Here is a 15,578-nt window from a genome sequence, read left to right on the forward strand (position 1 = left end):
CAGTGTCCTTCTAGACCAAATGTCCAGCACAGAGCTAGGCAGGTCCGTGGTACGCTGTGTGAGCAGCTGGCTGATGGGTCAGGCTGAGTGAGTTTTAATAAATGGGGTTACATCAGGCTGGCGGCCAGTCACCAGTGGGGTTCCCCAGGGCTCAGGGCCGGTGCTCTTTAATGTTTTTTATAAGTGAGCTGTATGCAGGAGTCAAATGTACATTAAGTTTGCCAGTGGTAGTAAACTAGGAGCTGCGGACCCCCTCGAGGGTAGAGGGGCCTTACGGGGAGATCTGGATAGACCAGAGAGCTGTGCAATCACCAACCGTATGGAATTTAACAAGAGCAAGTGCTGGATTCTCCACCTGGGATGGGCTGATCCTGGGTATATGGACAAACTGGGGGACGAGAGGCTGGAGAACAGCCCCGCAGAAAGAGGCCTGGGGGTCTGGGCTGGCGGCAAGCTGGCCTGGGGTCAGGCGTGCCCTGGCAGCCCAAAGGGCTGCGGTGCCCTGGGCTGCGTCAGGCGCCGCACAGTAGCCGGCCGGGGGGCGACTGTCCCGCTGCTCCGCGCTGGCGCGGCCCCGCGGCTCTGTGGGCAGCTTTGGGCGCCTCGGTGTGGGGGAGCATCCAGCTCCGGGAGTGTGTCCGGAGGGGGCGGCCAGGAGGGTGGACGGTCCTGGGGGCGAGGGGCAGCTGGCTTGTGCAGCTTGGAGAAAAGGCCCAGGGGCACCCCCATGGCCCAGCTTCCCCCTCACGGCCCAGGGGCTCCCTCACGGCCCAGGCACCCCACCATGGCCCAGGGGCTCCCTCATGGCCCAAGGGTGCCCTTATGGCCCAGGGCCCCCCCAAATGGCCCGGGGATGCCCTCACGGCCCAGGGGCTCCCTCACGGCCCAGGCCCCCCCCCCCATGGCCCAGGGGCTCCCTCACGGCCCAGCCCTCCCACCATGGCCCAGGGGCTCCCTCATGGCCCAGGCACCCCACCATGGCCCAAGGGCTCCCTCACGGCCCAGGGGCTCCCTCACGGCCCAGGCCCCCCCACCATGGCCCAGGGGCTCCCTCATGGCCCAAGGGTGCCCTTATGGCCCAGGGCCCCCCCAGATGGCCCGGGGATGCCCTCACGGCCCAGGGGCTCCCTCACGGCCCAGGCCCCCCCACCATGGCCCAGGGGCTCCCTCATGGCCCAAGGGTGCCCTTATGGCCCAGGGCCCCCCCAGATGGCCTGGGGATGCCCTCACGGCCCAGGGGCTCCTTAACGGCCCAGGGGCACCCACATCACAGCCTACACCTTCCTCACAGGAGGCAGCGGGGCGGGAGGTGCTGCTGTCTGGTGACCAGCAATAGGACACGAGGAAATGGAGTGAAGCTGCGCCAGGGAAGTTCAGAGTGGCCATTAGGAAAAGGTTCTTCACTGAGAGGGCAGTTGGTCACTGGAACAGGCTTCCCGGGGAAGTGGTCACAGCACCAAACCTGTCAGAGTTCAAGGAGCATCTGGACGATGCTTAGTCATGTGGTTTAGTTTTAGGTAGTCCTGTGAGGAGCAGGGAGTTGGATTCGATGGTCCTTACGGGTCCTTTCCAACTTGAGGTATGCTATGATTCTAGTCTGAAAAGAATGCAGTTCCCTTTAATGTAGTTGGGATTATTTTAAAAGCAGAATTTGGCAGACAATTGATACTGATTGTTTAAAAACAGCCCAAAAAATCTGTAGTGCTTGTTTACATTTTTCTCCTAGGTTTGACGTAGAGCGCTGGCTGAGGATACAAGCATTCTCAATAAAAGAGTTTTTATTCCCTCTACTTCGAGCAACATTATAGGCAACAATTTTTGACAGTTCTGTTTGCTTAAAGTATTTATCATAAGCACTTATGGTGTGATTTGTCACGTGATTCAAGAATGCCCCTGACAGCCATGATGGTTCTCTCCCTGCCTTTGTGCAACCAAAGTTAATTTTACTCCTACCATCAGAAGTACAGAGCTGTAATCATCAAACATACCACTAGTGCAGTATTTTTAGAGCTACTTGGAGCTTTCTGGTAACAGTTCTTGAGTTTGCTGCTTTGCTTTTTTCTAGGTACCGTAGTGAGAAGATGACGATGAGCTACACAGAGTACCTTGCCCATCGTCAGCATCATCACTTCCAAAATGGTATTGGGCACCCCCTTCCACCATACAACCATTATTCCTGACACTGAGCCGCATGACCAGTCACTGGACCTCTCTGCAGACCTCTTCCCAGGAGACCCTGCCCCTTCTTGGTCTAGCTATCTCTATTACTGTACCATTTTATGATGATAGTTTCCGTTGCCATGTTGAGGCTGCTTAGTTGGTTAAGCTCATCATGGCAACGGGAGGGAAAACTACATTATTACAAAGATCCCATACTTTTTTTATTATTGAGTCACTGCAGATTTTTTTGCAGCATATATAGCCCTTGGGTTTTTTATGAAATTTTAAATTTCTACTTCATTAACATTGAATTATATCAATCAAGGCTTTCTGTGACTGTGGATGGAAGGAAGAGTTTAAGGATTACAGTTAGGGATGCTTTGCTTAGTAAAAAGGCATTCATGGCTTTTGCATTAATAGGTGTGACAGGGAATGAAACATATCAGATTCAGGTATTCTACTAGACAATGAATTGCATTTTCATAACGTTCTTGATAACGTTGTGTGTACAATATCTCACCCCCACCGTCAAGGTTTCATGTAGCTATTGTACGTGATCTCCAGATCCAGCACATACAGCCACCATGTCAAGGCTGACAGACAAAATGCTTTTTTGGATGAAGAGAAGCGATTAACGTGTACAGTGAGAGGTGATGTTAACATGGCAGCATGTTCAGAATCAAGTGGCCTAATTGATAGGGCATGACATAATCCAGTAGGCTACCAGGTGCCTCTGCCTCCGGTTCCGTGCTGGGAATCAAGGGCAATCCAGCCCTGTCGAGAGTACTCATAGTAATGCATTTGTAATGAGACGATGCCTTTCTGATGATCTCAAATTAGGAGTGACATTTGTTTTTAAGAACAGGTTGGTGCGTAGCAGATGTCATATTAGGAAGAAAATGGATTTAGATTTAGTGCCTTTTGACTATGACATAACTATATACTTCTATATAAAATTCACAGGAAAAATATAGCAAATACACTGGACATTCTAGCAAACTATTGAGTCTGCTCTGGTGTCAGGTTTTGGGGGATTTTTTTTTTTTAAGTGAGAAATTTTTTTTTTATATATATCAATCCTATTTTGGGAAAGAAAAATCCCTGTTTTGTTTTCTTCTGCTTTTGAACTTGTTGATTTTTATCAAGTCGTGAATAGTTAGATATTTCACTATTGTTTAAAAAAAGACTGTTGTGAAAGAGCACAGGACAAGTATGCCGTAATTTTACATGTTTTCATCTATTACAGGAATAATACTTGAGAGCTGTAAAGTACTGTGTAATAATTCTGATGCCCCTCCACATGGTAGAAGAAAGAGAACTGATTGGAACTTTTTCCTGCTGTAAAAATAGGATTTAGCAAAAGGTATGCGTGGTATATTTGCAAGCCCGGTATGTGGTAGGAGCAAGCTCCTTGCTCGTTCGTGTGCCTGCAGAACTCCCACTAATACCCGTTGTAGTTCAGTGCATCTTCTAGGGGACGATATACGCCATCTATTACAGAAAAGACCTTCCTAATATGCGTGAGTAAACCACAGTAAGCATAAATTCCAGTTATTTTGAATAATGAATGTTTGTAAATATATAGATACGTAAAATTAAAATAGTTAATTAAAATTCAGTTTTAAAAAATCAGATTAATTATAAAAATGTTTCAGTAGGGCTTCAAAAACAGATATGGATAAATTATGCTCATCCCTTATGTGAGGTTAGCTTTGCCACTTCTTGTAGAAGGTCTTTGGTATTCCTTCATCCACAGCATTTGATGTCCAAATATTAACATTTTCAGTTGTGATGCCTTAATTTATAAGCAGAGGGCCTGAAATTTCAGGAGCCAAGAGATGCCAGCCAGAAGCTGCAAAAATTAATAGATGTTTATACAGAGGCTATTTTGGATGATACTGTTGTCTTGTTTCTACTTGGGGAACACTTTTAAATGGATTAGTCTTCAAGTGGAAATTGTGAACAAGTGGCTACCTGATAGAGTTGTGTTGCGATTTTTTTTTTCTTGCCCTTATAGGGAAACTGAGCACAAACTGAATTGTTCTGCTGCAAAAAAAAAAAAAAAAAAGTCATCCAACCCCATCTTTATCTGTCATCTCGTTACAGCATGCTCATGCTTCTGTATGAGCTCATTGTTAGAAGTTTTTTAAAAAGATCTATTATATATAAAAATATATATGTATTGAAAGGTGCTAATCAACCTCAAGCAGGTCACGTGACTGGTCATGCGGATCTAAAATCATATCAGATTTTTTAAAAAATCTTCGATATATGCAGATGTTATACAGAATTTCTTACCAGTGTAATAATGATATACTGATGAATAAACAATCCTGCAGGTTTTTAAGGACAAGGTCAGCAATACTTCCCACCATGGCTTGGGGGAGAAAAGGATAGTTTTGTCTCCTTTTTGTATACAGCATAATGCACACTGCATTTTTGTCTATCTCTTAGTAGCTGTTGCTTAAAAATATAGTTAAAAGGGTGTTATACAAACTGTAAAGGTGTGCTTTTGAAATGAGTTAATGCCAGACCCTTCTGGACCAGAGTTTTGTATCACTAATTAAAAAAAACTGTTACAGAGTCTGTGGTCAATCAGATTGTATGATATTTTTTTAAAAAAGATTGGAATACTCAATCTACAGTGTTTCTAGGGCACCTACCTCCTCAGCATGCAAGTGCTGAAATTGCTATGGATTGTTTCTGTGTAATTGTGGGTTTGTTTGTACAAAACGTGCAGTTCACTGTGACATGCACTGGGACAGAATAGGTCTGTTTGCGTAAAGCTGATCAACAATTGCTCTCACAAATGTCATTCCCTCGTAGTTATGTTTAGTACCCTTTTAGATATATTGCTGGGTTTAGATACAGATTTTTCAATCTGTTTCTTTTTGTAATTTGGGGTACTCTATAAGAAGTTAAGGTACAACCAAGCAGCGTATTTCTGTTTTTTAAGTTGGAATGCTGATTTTTTACGAGCATTACTCAGTTTGCCTTATTCCATTAAAGAGATTGTTGGGGTTTTTTTGAATTCTTTTGCTTAATGTTCCTAAAAACCCTCTTCTGTAAACTGAGTTAGACAACGAAACCGTAGACTTGACATGAAACTATTACTCAGTCGTGCTTCAAGTGGCCTTCCTTCTGCCCAGCCTGCTGTAGCACGGACTCCTCACCATCTCAACCCCAGCGCTGATCGTAGCAGGGGGAGGGCACACTAGAGTTCTGACCTCAGATACACTATGAAATCAAGGCCGTCAAATCCATTTGCACACCCTGGCGTTTGTATACGGACCTCTTTACTTGTCTTCAAACGTGCGGGTTTTTAAAATTGTTGTCTGGAGTAGGTTACATCTCTTATGTGTGTTAGATCGAACCAAAGAAGCCTCCAGCCATGCCCAAATGCTGCTCCTAAAGCCTGCCTTCCAGTCCTTACAAAATCCCTGCAGGATTAAATGTGTTAACTTTTTTATTTTTGTACAGTTTCTAACTGATTTTTGCTAGTGATGTTAATTGAATTAAGTTTATTTGGGGAGTCTGAATATCTCCTCCATTTAAATAAACTGGTGACTTTCCTTTTATGTTTAAAAAAAAAAAAAAGGTTTTAAAAAAAAAAAAAAAAAAAAAAAAAGAGAAACCCAAAGTGTGCCTCTCAGATTTAAGGGTTTCTGGTTACATTTATTCTTAAGACCAGCAATGATTCTTTATAGACAAAGATATGTTTTCCTCGTTTTTTATTACTGTTAAAGAAAAAATAAAAAAGAAAAACCTCTTTCTTTGCTCTGGACCCAGTAATTGTGCTGGTACATAAACGCACTGAGAAAACAAACTTTTGTTTGGAACTTTTGTAACAACTTATGACTGTTTTTGTATATCAAAGTTGATTCTTTTCAAGATATTTGGATCTAGTTTCTAAGTTATTTTAGTGTTTTATATGTTACAAAAAAAAAAAAAAAATCTTTAAATTGTTCACCAGCATCTTGAGTTATCTTTAATGCAATGGTGACACACGATGGGCTCAGAGCTACCTGGAGTAGCTTGGAAGGCCTCCGTCTTTTCCTTCCTTCCTTAGTAACTTGATTGATTACAATAATATCACAGATTACCTGAACCCCCTTCCTTTATAACTAGATCCTCCTTCCTTCCACATTTAATTGCTATTAGTGTGAAGAAACTGTTGAAATGGGCATTTTAATATAAGTACGGCTTAAAAAAAGAAAAATGAGGAAAAAGAAAAAAAAAAGATTATAGAAGGTTATCTGTGGGTCTGTGAGATATGGCTGTGGAAAGATATTGTAGTAGTTTTAACACTATTGTTATTACCTTTTAAATCATTTACCCAATAAAATAAGGAAGAAGAATCACCATTTCTTTTTATGTTTCTCTGCTGAATTGTGCGGCTTGGTCAGTTTTTTTCTTTAAGCATTTGCACTTAGTGTTACTGGTAAAGGTTAATGATGTGTTAGAAATATTTTCCTGTGATTAACTGTCTTTCCATTTTGCCTGCTGTAGGAACAGATTGTGGACAGGTGCATGCAGCTTTCGGTGTAATTTGTGAGTCAGTACACACTCCAAGTTAAATCAGCATTTATAGCAGTTGTATCACTTGTATCAGTATTTATATCAGTATTTGGAATCAGTTCAGTTTTGTACTTTTTATATCTTAATGTTAAACAGGGAATTTTGTCCAGGCTTGGGCTCCTTGCCCTCTGAGAGGGGGAAATGCTTTCAGCCTTTTGAAGCAAGACGTTGCTGCAGAACCAGTTATACTGGTGTAACCAACACATCACCTACGCTACTTGTAGCAACGTTATGATGTGTTACAAGAATGTGGCAAGGTGTGTACTGAAGAATATCTTGAAATATCACCTAAAATGATTTCAATGCACTTTCTTCCTATTACTGTTACAGTAGTAGGTGTGACTTTTTTAAAGAGTATCTAGGCTTGCTGTGCCACGAGGGATTTTTTTATCTTGCATGTCATAGCTAGCTAAGGTGTCGACTGTGCAGTTGACCAAATTTTATGGAAATGAGTGTAGAGCTTGCGCCGACTTAGGGCAACCCTGCAAAGTACGGTGGGACAGGGAAGAAGTCTTTCCCCCTTCCTCAGAAGCTTTTAGCCTTAACACAGTGGTGCTATTTTTAAATTGTTTTACTTCAGCAGATCACGAGAACGGCACACCAGAACCGTGAGTTCATTAACAGCTTTAACTGTCCACAGCAGCTTTCAGCGTCCCTGCGGTAGCTCTGCCTTGGGAGCAGCGCTGCCCCTCCGTGCTGGCACGGGTGGTTGTGCTGATACCCAAGAGATGTTTTATTTGAGAAGGGAAGGCGTGTGGTCCTGCGAAGCAACGAAGCCACAGTCCAGCTGATGACAGAGCAAAGTACCCAGACAGGTAAAACTGACTCGGAGAACTTCATTCCCTGAGCCAAATTCTAGTGATCGGAGAGACGTTTTCTACCGAGTCTGAGTTAAAGATATGTCCTTTTTAGGATAATTTCTGTGACAAAACAAGAAACTTCTAACATCTCCCTGGAATTCAGATCTGAGTTTAGAAGTGGTTTTGTTTGTCTTTGACTAACTCCTGTCTGTAGTTGCAAAGTCTTTGAAAACAAACCAATGTAACCTTTAGATGTTGGTGCAGCCATTACTCCACTTGCTTTGAAGCCTTGGTTTAGAAGATTTAAAAGAAAAAAAAACTCTGAAAGGAAAACTTGCTTAAGTAAATAGTTTCCATTGTTGTTTTAGTATCTCACAGATGGGGTATCATTAGTCTGAATTAGGTAAAACCTTCCTAAAACTGACCTCCACTGAGATGTGTAGCTAGTTAAAACTTCCTGCCCGAAGTTTCCCACTCTTCTTGCTACTTTAGCCAGCTGTCTAGTTATCACACTATAAAAACCAAACTACCAAAACAGTGCTGGGTATTAAGGATGTTTCAGAGGTGGAAACTTGCTTATTCTTACACAGATGTTGGTACTAAACAATGAAAGCCTGATTTACAATCAGAGTTGTAGAGAGATAAAGGGGATAATTAGCAGTGCCTAAAAAAGGAAATGGCTGGTTTAGTTCACCTTGGGTTTCCATAAGGCACTTCATACTCGATTTCTACTTTAGCTGTTGTATTAGTCTTTCTGTTACTCAAAAGAAATTACGGTGGAGAATTGGTTCTGTTCCTCAGCTCTGTGAAAACTTCTACAACGCAATAATACAGGTGAGCATGTCCAGTATGTTGTTTTTCCAGGATCTGTACACAATGAAGTACCTGCTTGTCTGAGATGTCCTGGGTAACATCGTTGCAGTCTGTCTAAATGTATTTTTAATTACAGCCAGGAACACTTCTGAAGCACATCAAAACTACCTTGCCTTCCCCTGTGGTGTGAGACCGTGTAAGTTACAGTAGCTTTCTGAACAAAGTTTTAAGCTGAAAACCGTACGTGTTCTTCCATCTCCTACTAAAGAGACATAGATGAGGAAGTAACAGACACTGCCACAACCGGGGCAGGAACAGTGGAAGCACACAGAAAGCATCATAATACTGTAATACCGTTTCCTGAGCTCTTCACCTGAAAGACATGGACTATTTAAACAGTGATTAAAGGATTTATGTCCTACAGCAAGAGCTGCCGGTAATCAGGCTTGGCTTGTGTCGATTGACAGGTAACAGGCACAGGTCATAGCTAAATGCTTAAAACATCCAGAAATCCCAGTAAGTGTCGTTGTCGCTTACAGAAACTGCTACGTGCGAGGCAGGCTACCCCTAGCAGGGCGGGCTGCTTAAGACAGGACAATCCATATTCTTACCAGATTTGATGATTGGCAATCTGATACTGAAGTCCCTCTCTTTAATATTACAAATTGAACTGGAAAGTCAATCTGGGTTCTCTTACTAGTTCTAAAAAGTTAAGCGAGACAGACAGTGCCTGGCACTACTAGAATGATAACAAAACTGTACAGTAGCCATTAAAATGAATTTATTTGTTTTAATTCAAAGGTTTAACAACTATTAGCCCAGTGGTCTGGACTCAGGGCACAACCACAAAGAAGAAACATCAGACCAAAATACAAAAAACAAGTACACAAATTACCCCTTATTTGTAAATGTAACCTCATAACCAAGTTTTAGCACATTAAAAAGTTTACAAAGTTTGTAACACTCTTAAAAATTATTCAGAACTGACAGCATATGTGGCAGTTGAGCCTCTCCACTCCATCCTTGCCCATACCGTTCTGTGCCTGGATAATGCCACACTTGAACTGGCAGGTTGGGTCACTGGAACTGCAGGTTTCCAAAGACACTTTGGTGCTTCTGACCAGTGCCCGAGCAACTCCAGCTCCCTACCCCCGTTGGGTTAGCAGGAGGCATGCGGGTGCGCTCGCTGTTCTGCCTGCTGTGTCCTCTGCAGCATTGAGATAATGACTCAGTAAATGCAGAAATAATTTAAAAAAAGTACAAAATTGACCCTGAAGAAAAATAAAATCATTTAAAAAACAGCCTGGCTTTAACCAAGTTACACTAAAAGCTGCAAGACAGATTTACAGCAATTTCACTTTGAGTACGAGATCACAAAAGATGAGTCTTGTCACTGTAAAAATGAAAACATCAAAGTTGACCTGTCTGCCTGTAGAAACCTCAAGCTTCCTAACAGGGCTGGCATATGCCCTCTTCCTGGTTTTTGGCCTTTTCAGAGCTTTGTTAACTATTAGGACTAATTTAATTCCTAAGAATCTGCCTGTAGTGAAACAACTGCAACACTGAGAAAAAACAGCACGTCTATATTTCCATTAGCTATAGCTACTTAGAAAATTAATGTCTCTGGTTTAGATGCAAGACTTAGGACATTAAAGTACAGTAATTTAACAGTTGCAAATAGCCATTTCTGAAAGAAAAATACAGTTGGGCTTTACAAAATGATATCAAATATACAGAAATATCAAAACCCTGATTGTGGCCAGAAACAGATGGATAAAACTACACTGAGGTACTCTATAATCTTAAGGTATGCAAATGGGGTGACTTCCCATGGCTCCCAACTTCAGCACCTGATTAAGCACAAGTAGGCGTTGCTTATAAGCAGCATTTGTCGATCCCCAGCAAGCTGAACCGAAACCAAGTACAAGAGCTGTCAGGTTTCATCCTTCCAAAGAAACAAGATGCAAATTCTTCTTTGGTGCTTAAATAGAAGGAAGTTAGAACAAATAGATACAGCTCAAACACCGCAGCCTTGAAAAATAGCGCTGCATGTATCCTGGACAGCTAAATCCTTGGCACAATAATCTCAATACGCACAGGCTGTGTTGCCAGATGTTACGGTGGGTGCAGGAATTTTACTAGCTCACTTTTCTTCTTTGGAGGGCTACTTACTCTAAAGCTGCATAAACAAACTGATGAGGAAACAAGTTTATTGTGGTTACTAATGCTTCATTTATGCGTACATTTGCAGGCAAATTTAGACAGTCATTCACTGGCAGAAAGAGTAATCAATGTCATTCTCCTTGGTTCTTTTGTTTGAAGCACCTACAATATTAAAAATTAGGAGAGCGGAGTGCTCTGCTCAGACCCCTTACTACATACCAGTGTCTGTGAAGTCTGGGCATTGGCGCTGCACAAGAATTTTTTTTTGGTATTGTGCCTGACTCGCTGGTGGGCAGCACATCACTCCCCATCAGGGCGAGAGTTTACAGTCAGCTTAAGCCACTGCTGAAAGGAACAGCCTGTCCGCTCTCTGGCCCACCCCCTGCTCTGCCCCGTAGCTGCTGCTCCCATTACTGTTAGTACTGTGACAAAAGATGCAGGACGATTTGCCCAGGGGAGGCCAGGACTACCCTTTCAATGGTGCGCTGCACTGCTGCAATGTCAAATCTCATCACCAGGTGCTGGGCAACAGCTTCAAGCTCTCTTGACCTAGATTGTGTGCATAATACCACAGGGGAGAATGCCTGTTAGGATTCAAGAATAGCAGTATAGTTTTGCTCTTTAATTTCCAGCATAAATAAGCATAAAAGCAACCAAAGAAGTCATCTGGATAGCATAACTGCCTATAAAATAAACCATTCAGGGAAAAGAAAATCAGCCTCTGCCAGGGAAGAGAATAAATAACCCCAATGGAGATTAAGTATTCTGCTTTCCCATTCAAACCAATATCCTGCATGCTGAACAAAGTCGGTGTATCTGATGCACATTCCGAACAGATACCAGAGACAGCTGAGGAATAAAAGATACAAAGTTCCATGACACCACCTTCAGAAGTTCGTTCCCTTTCTGCTCCCATCCTGACCTTCACCTCCTGTGAAGCCTGTCTCTCAGCTATGCTGTTAGTTTCTTGTGGCGCCACACCATAAACCAAAATGAAATACTAAGTTTAAAGAGTCTTCAAAAACAGGCAAGGGGAGAGGGAATAATTTAACTTTTGGGCCCCTCACTACAGGAAAGACACCAAGGTGGCCAGAGTGCATCCAGAGAACAGCAGAGCTGGGGCAGGGGCTGGAGCACAAGGCTTATGAGGAGTGACTGAGCGAATTGGGGGTGTTCAGCCTGGAGAAAAGGATGCTCAGGGGAGACCCTCTTGCTCTCTACAACTACCTGAAAGGGGGGTGGGGTGTAGGGTGGGGGGTGGTCTCTTCTCCCAAGGAACAACCAACAGGACAAGAGGAAACAACCTCAAGTTGCACCAGGGGAGGTTTAGGTTGGGTATTAGGAAAAAATTCTTCACCAAAAGGGTTGTCCAGCACTGGAACAGAATGCCTAGGGAAGTGGTGGAGTCACGTTCCCTGGAGGTGTTTAAAAGCCATGTAGATGTGGCACTTAGTGACAGGGTTTAGTGGTGGCCTTGGCAGTGCTGGGCTAATGGTTGGACTTGATCTTAAGGGTCTTTTCCAACCTAAATGATTCTGTTCTAATTCAGCCAGCTTCACTGATACTGTACAACAAGCAAAGAAGCAACAGCTTACTGTCAAAAAAAGAGGTGAAAGTCCTACTGCCTTCCCTCCCACCTGATCCCAGCTGTACCAGTCGACTCTTTACAGCAGCTCCAATACTTCCAAAATCCTTATTGAGTGTGGTAGTTGGTTTACCTCTCTCCTGCTTTGCTGAATTACCTTGTTCAGTTAGCCATTTTAGTGACTTAAATTGGTACAGAGGAGTTCAACAACCTCCAGAACCCGCCCAGGTGAGGTTTGGAAGGGAACCGTGCGTGTCCTGTTGGCTTTCATGAGCAGTTCTGTCAGGATATTCCACGCTGGGAAATTATGCCTGAATTCATGGCATGACTTAAAACAACTGGACCAGCATAACAGAGAAAAGCACAAGTCACAGCACCATGACAGAAACAGACATCTATGATTCAGGGTGGGAGGGGAGGCAAGAGCAATCACTTACAGCGGCTCTGCTACCAAAGTCAATGGTACAAGTGGTGCAGCTCCACCAAGAATCCTTTCATCCAAACTGCCCCAGGGATTTCCCTCCTGTTAGCTATATTTAACATCACCATTCCTGCTACTGAGTTTGAAGTCAGGTCAGAAGAGCTCACAAATTTTGCATTCCAAGCAAACAGCCTGCACTGAGTGAGACACCTGGGCTTATTTAAATGCTTCTGCAGTCTTAATTGACCAGAGACAGTCAATGGTGGTAGACAGCAGCTGTTTTATACTCATTTAGAATGCCCCAAAGCAGGTGACTATAGATAGGAAATGCTGTAGTTAAACAAAAAAACCCAAAAAAACTGCTACTTTCATGTAACACAGAAATTCTTCCAGTAGCTACGATATTCTGAAGGAAAAATAAACAGGAAAGATTCTTAAAACCATAAAAAACCCACAACCAAAACCCCCATAAGTAAAGTTAAGCACATAACAATGCTAAATAACACTTGCCAAATTTGGCTAAAGTCATTCTATTGCAATAGCAAACATTCCACCTAAACAGGACTGAATCCACCATAAGGCATTGTGCCAAATTCTCAAGTAAATAAACAAACCATGATACACTTGACAGTAACTATGGGGAAGGAAGAATCACCGTATATTTGATTCAGCTATTTATAGGAGGTGAAGTCTATTAACAGGGGGCACGCTTTAACATCCAGCACCATGCATCTTAGCATCTCCCAGCAACATCCTCCCTTTCATCATGAAATACTGAATCTGCTGAAATGAATCGCAAGAACTTTGATCATTTCAGCAGCTAATTAAGTGATATTTCACAGACTGATTCAGGCCTTCAATACCAAAAGACTCTTTCTTTAGGCCCCACTCCATAAATACTGAAGTAACATACGCCTGGCTTTACTGAGGCAGCAGTGAAACTACTCAATGAAATTCATTATATACTTAGACATTTGCAGGACCAACAATTGACAATTAACTCTGTATGCTGGTAGTACTTACTATCAGGTGCTTAGCTTCCTCAAGTTGAACTTGATTAAAAAACAAATGGAGACATCTAGTCTGTCTAACTAAGACTAGCTATATGCATTTGATGGATAGTTTAGGTATATGTTGCATGTTAACGAGTTGCAAGAGTACAGTGTATTTATTATGTATATATATATACACAGCAAGGAATGGTAGAAACCCAGAAACCAGTTTGTAAATTAAAGATTGGGACAATATATTTCCTACTGAGTTGTACTTTTTTTTTTTTAATCTTACGGAGTAAAAGTATTTGAAGTAGCCATTTATTCCCTCTCGAATGAAAATTTTTCTTTTTTAAGGAGAAAATCAACCACTTCTCACTCTTACTTTTCCTTCTTGAGGTATAAATGACTGTACCTTAACTTCAGGATGTATCTTCAGGTGATCCAGCTGGAGGAGGTATGATCGTTTTTGGTTTATCTTACAAGTCACAGCTTTGACAACACAATGAATCTATAAATTGCAACAAACTTCTGTACAACAAAATTCCTGCAGCCCTGAAACACAACAGTCTGCATAACAGATTCACAATTAATTATCTGGAGCAATATACTCAAGGTTTCCCATCTTTCTGTCCAACAGCTGCTCCTCTAGCCTTGGAAAATTTGAAGAGGTACACACAGTTTACTCTTTATCATTCTGCCTACCTACATCCTGTTTTCCAAAAGATATGTTGACAGGAAGATTTAGTCATACTAGTAAACTGGAACACTTGCTTTTCAGTAGAGGCCTGCACTGATTTCATGTTCCTTTTTATATCTGTATTTTAAAATCAGTATCCAGAATGTATTAACAGCTGCAGCGAGAGAACATAGTTTCATGGTGGTTTTCTTCACTAACCACTCTAGTGAGTGAGGATCAGTGTAGAACACAGAGAAGGAATGTTTCAAAAGCTAGGAAGTCAAAATAAGAAAACTCATGTTTACATTGGACTTTGTATTTCCACTCCCTCTCCAACCTAAGCTAAAGGAAAAAAAGTTTTGTTCAAAGTCTGGTCAGAACAGCGGATGAAATATAGCTTACACATAATATGGTTTTTTGAAATTATTTCAACATGGTGTTTTTCCACTCACTCAAATAAAAGCATCTCCAAAGCATCAAGATCTGATGAGACTTAGCCAGATAGATAATTCATCCACAGCAGCTTAGAAATTAAGTAGTCGATGGAAGAAAAAACAAACAAAAAATTTTTTTTGAATGAGAGATTGTTCCCCATCATTTTCAACCAGCTTAAAGAAAATACAGTAGAACCTCACTGTTTTGCACTTAGAACTGGGAGATGAAGTGTACATCGTTTCACTGTGACCATTTTGCAACATTCCAGTGCTAAGAGTTAAGCCAGGATGATGCACTTCAACACGTGTTCCGCTCACATCAATGGAGAGTTGTAATTCAGCTTTATTTCCTGTCCTATGATGTAAGTGCCCTTATATCTCATGAAAAATCAGTCAAAACGAGGTAGCACTGCCACTCTCTTTGCTGGAATGTGGACAGATCCTGGCCTAATTTTAAACGGTGGCTTAGCAAGATTCTACTGTAATCTACACAAAATGTATAAAACACGAACCTTTTCCAGAATAAGGCCACTAATTTTGCCATTGGCAATAGGCAGTGAGAAACAGCAGTTAAAAAAACCCTCGCTTCATTACAGAGGTGTTTTTGAGGCAATAAACCATGGGGAGAAGTATAAACACAACTGTCCTCTCATCCGTCCTCTTTGTTTTCCAGTATAAGTATCTGCTCCCTGTATGCACTGCTCCATGGGGAGAGATTTCAGTCTATTTTCTTAGTTGGGAGCCTAAGGAAGTCCACGCTACATTTAAAGATGGGGACAGCACTGTAAAACAGCAGGATTACAAGCTTCCCGTGAGTCATGGTCATGACAGTCTGATGTCCAGATGCCCAGATTCGATACCAGGGCCCATAAAAGGGATCTGAGACGGCTGGGCACAACATGTTGTTCAAATTCACTTCTGTAACCTGAGAAAGTGACAACATTTATAAATTA

General features: G+C 42.1%; 2 protein-coding genes across 7 annotated transcripts in view; one reads left to right on the forward strand and one right to left on the reverse strand.

The window, feature by feature from the left end:
* AMMECR1 (AMMECR nuclear protein 1) overlaps positions 1 to 13,969 on the forward strand; it is a 90,691-nt gene extending 76,722 nt beyond the window's left edge. Inside the window, exons 6-9 of one of the 5 annotated variants that reach the window (XM_040614471.1) lie at positions 2,066 to 2,139; positions 7,319 to 8,372; positions 8,488 to 8,547; positions 13,912 to 13,969. In XM_040614471.1, the coding sequence (XP_040470405.1) occupies positions 2,066 to 2,139; positions 7,319 to 7,350 (106 nt within the window). In that variant the 3' untranslated portion in view covers positions 7,351 to 8,372; positions 8,488 to 8,547; positions 13,912 to 13,969. Of the gene's footprint in view, positions 1 to 2,065; positions 6,525 to 7,318; positions 8,548 to 13,911 lie in introns of those variants that run through there. The other 4 variants (XM_040614470.1, XM_040614469.1, XM_040614466.1 and 1 more) reach the window with 4 other exon arrangements.
* Positions 12,887 to 15,578, reverse strand: part of TMEM164 (transmembrane protein 164) — a 42,589-nt gene continuing 39,897 nt past the window's right edge. For both annotated transcript variants that reach the window (XM_040614474.1, XM_040614473.1), the window contains one exon: positions 12,887 to 15,550. In XM_040614474.1, coding sequence (XP_040470408.1) covers positions 15,344 to 15,550 — 207 coding nt within the window. In that variant the 3' untranslated portion in view covers positions 12,887 to 15,343. The remainder of the gene's footprint in view (positions 15,551 to 15,578) is intronic.

This window comes from Falco naumanni, chromosome 14, assembly GCF_017639655.2.
Source record: "Falco naumanni isolate bFalNau1 chromosome 14, bFalNau1.pat, whole genome shotgun sequence".
Lineage (NCBI taxonomy): Eukaryota > Metazoa > Chordata > Aves > Falconiformes > Falconidae > Falco > Falco naumanni.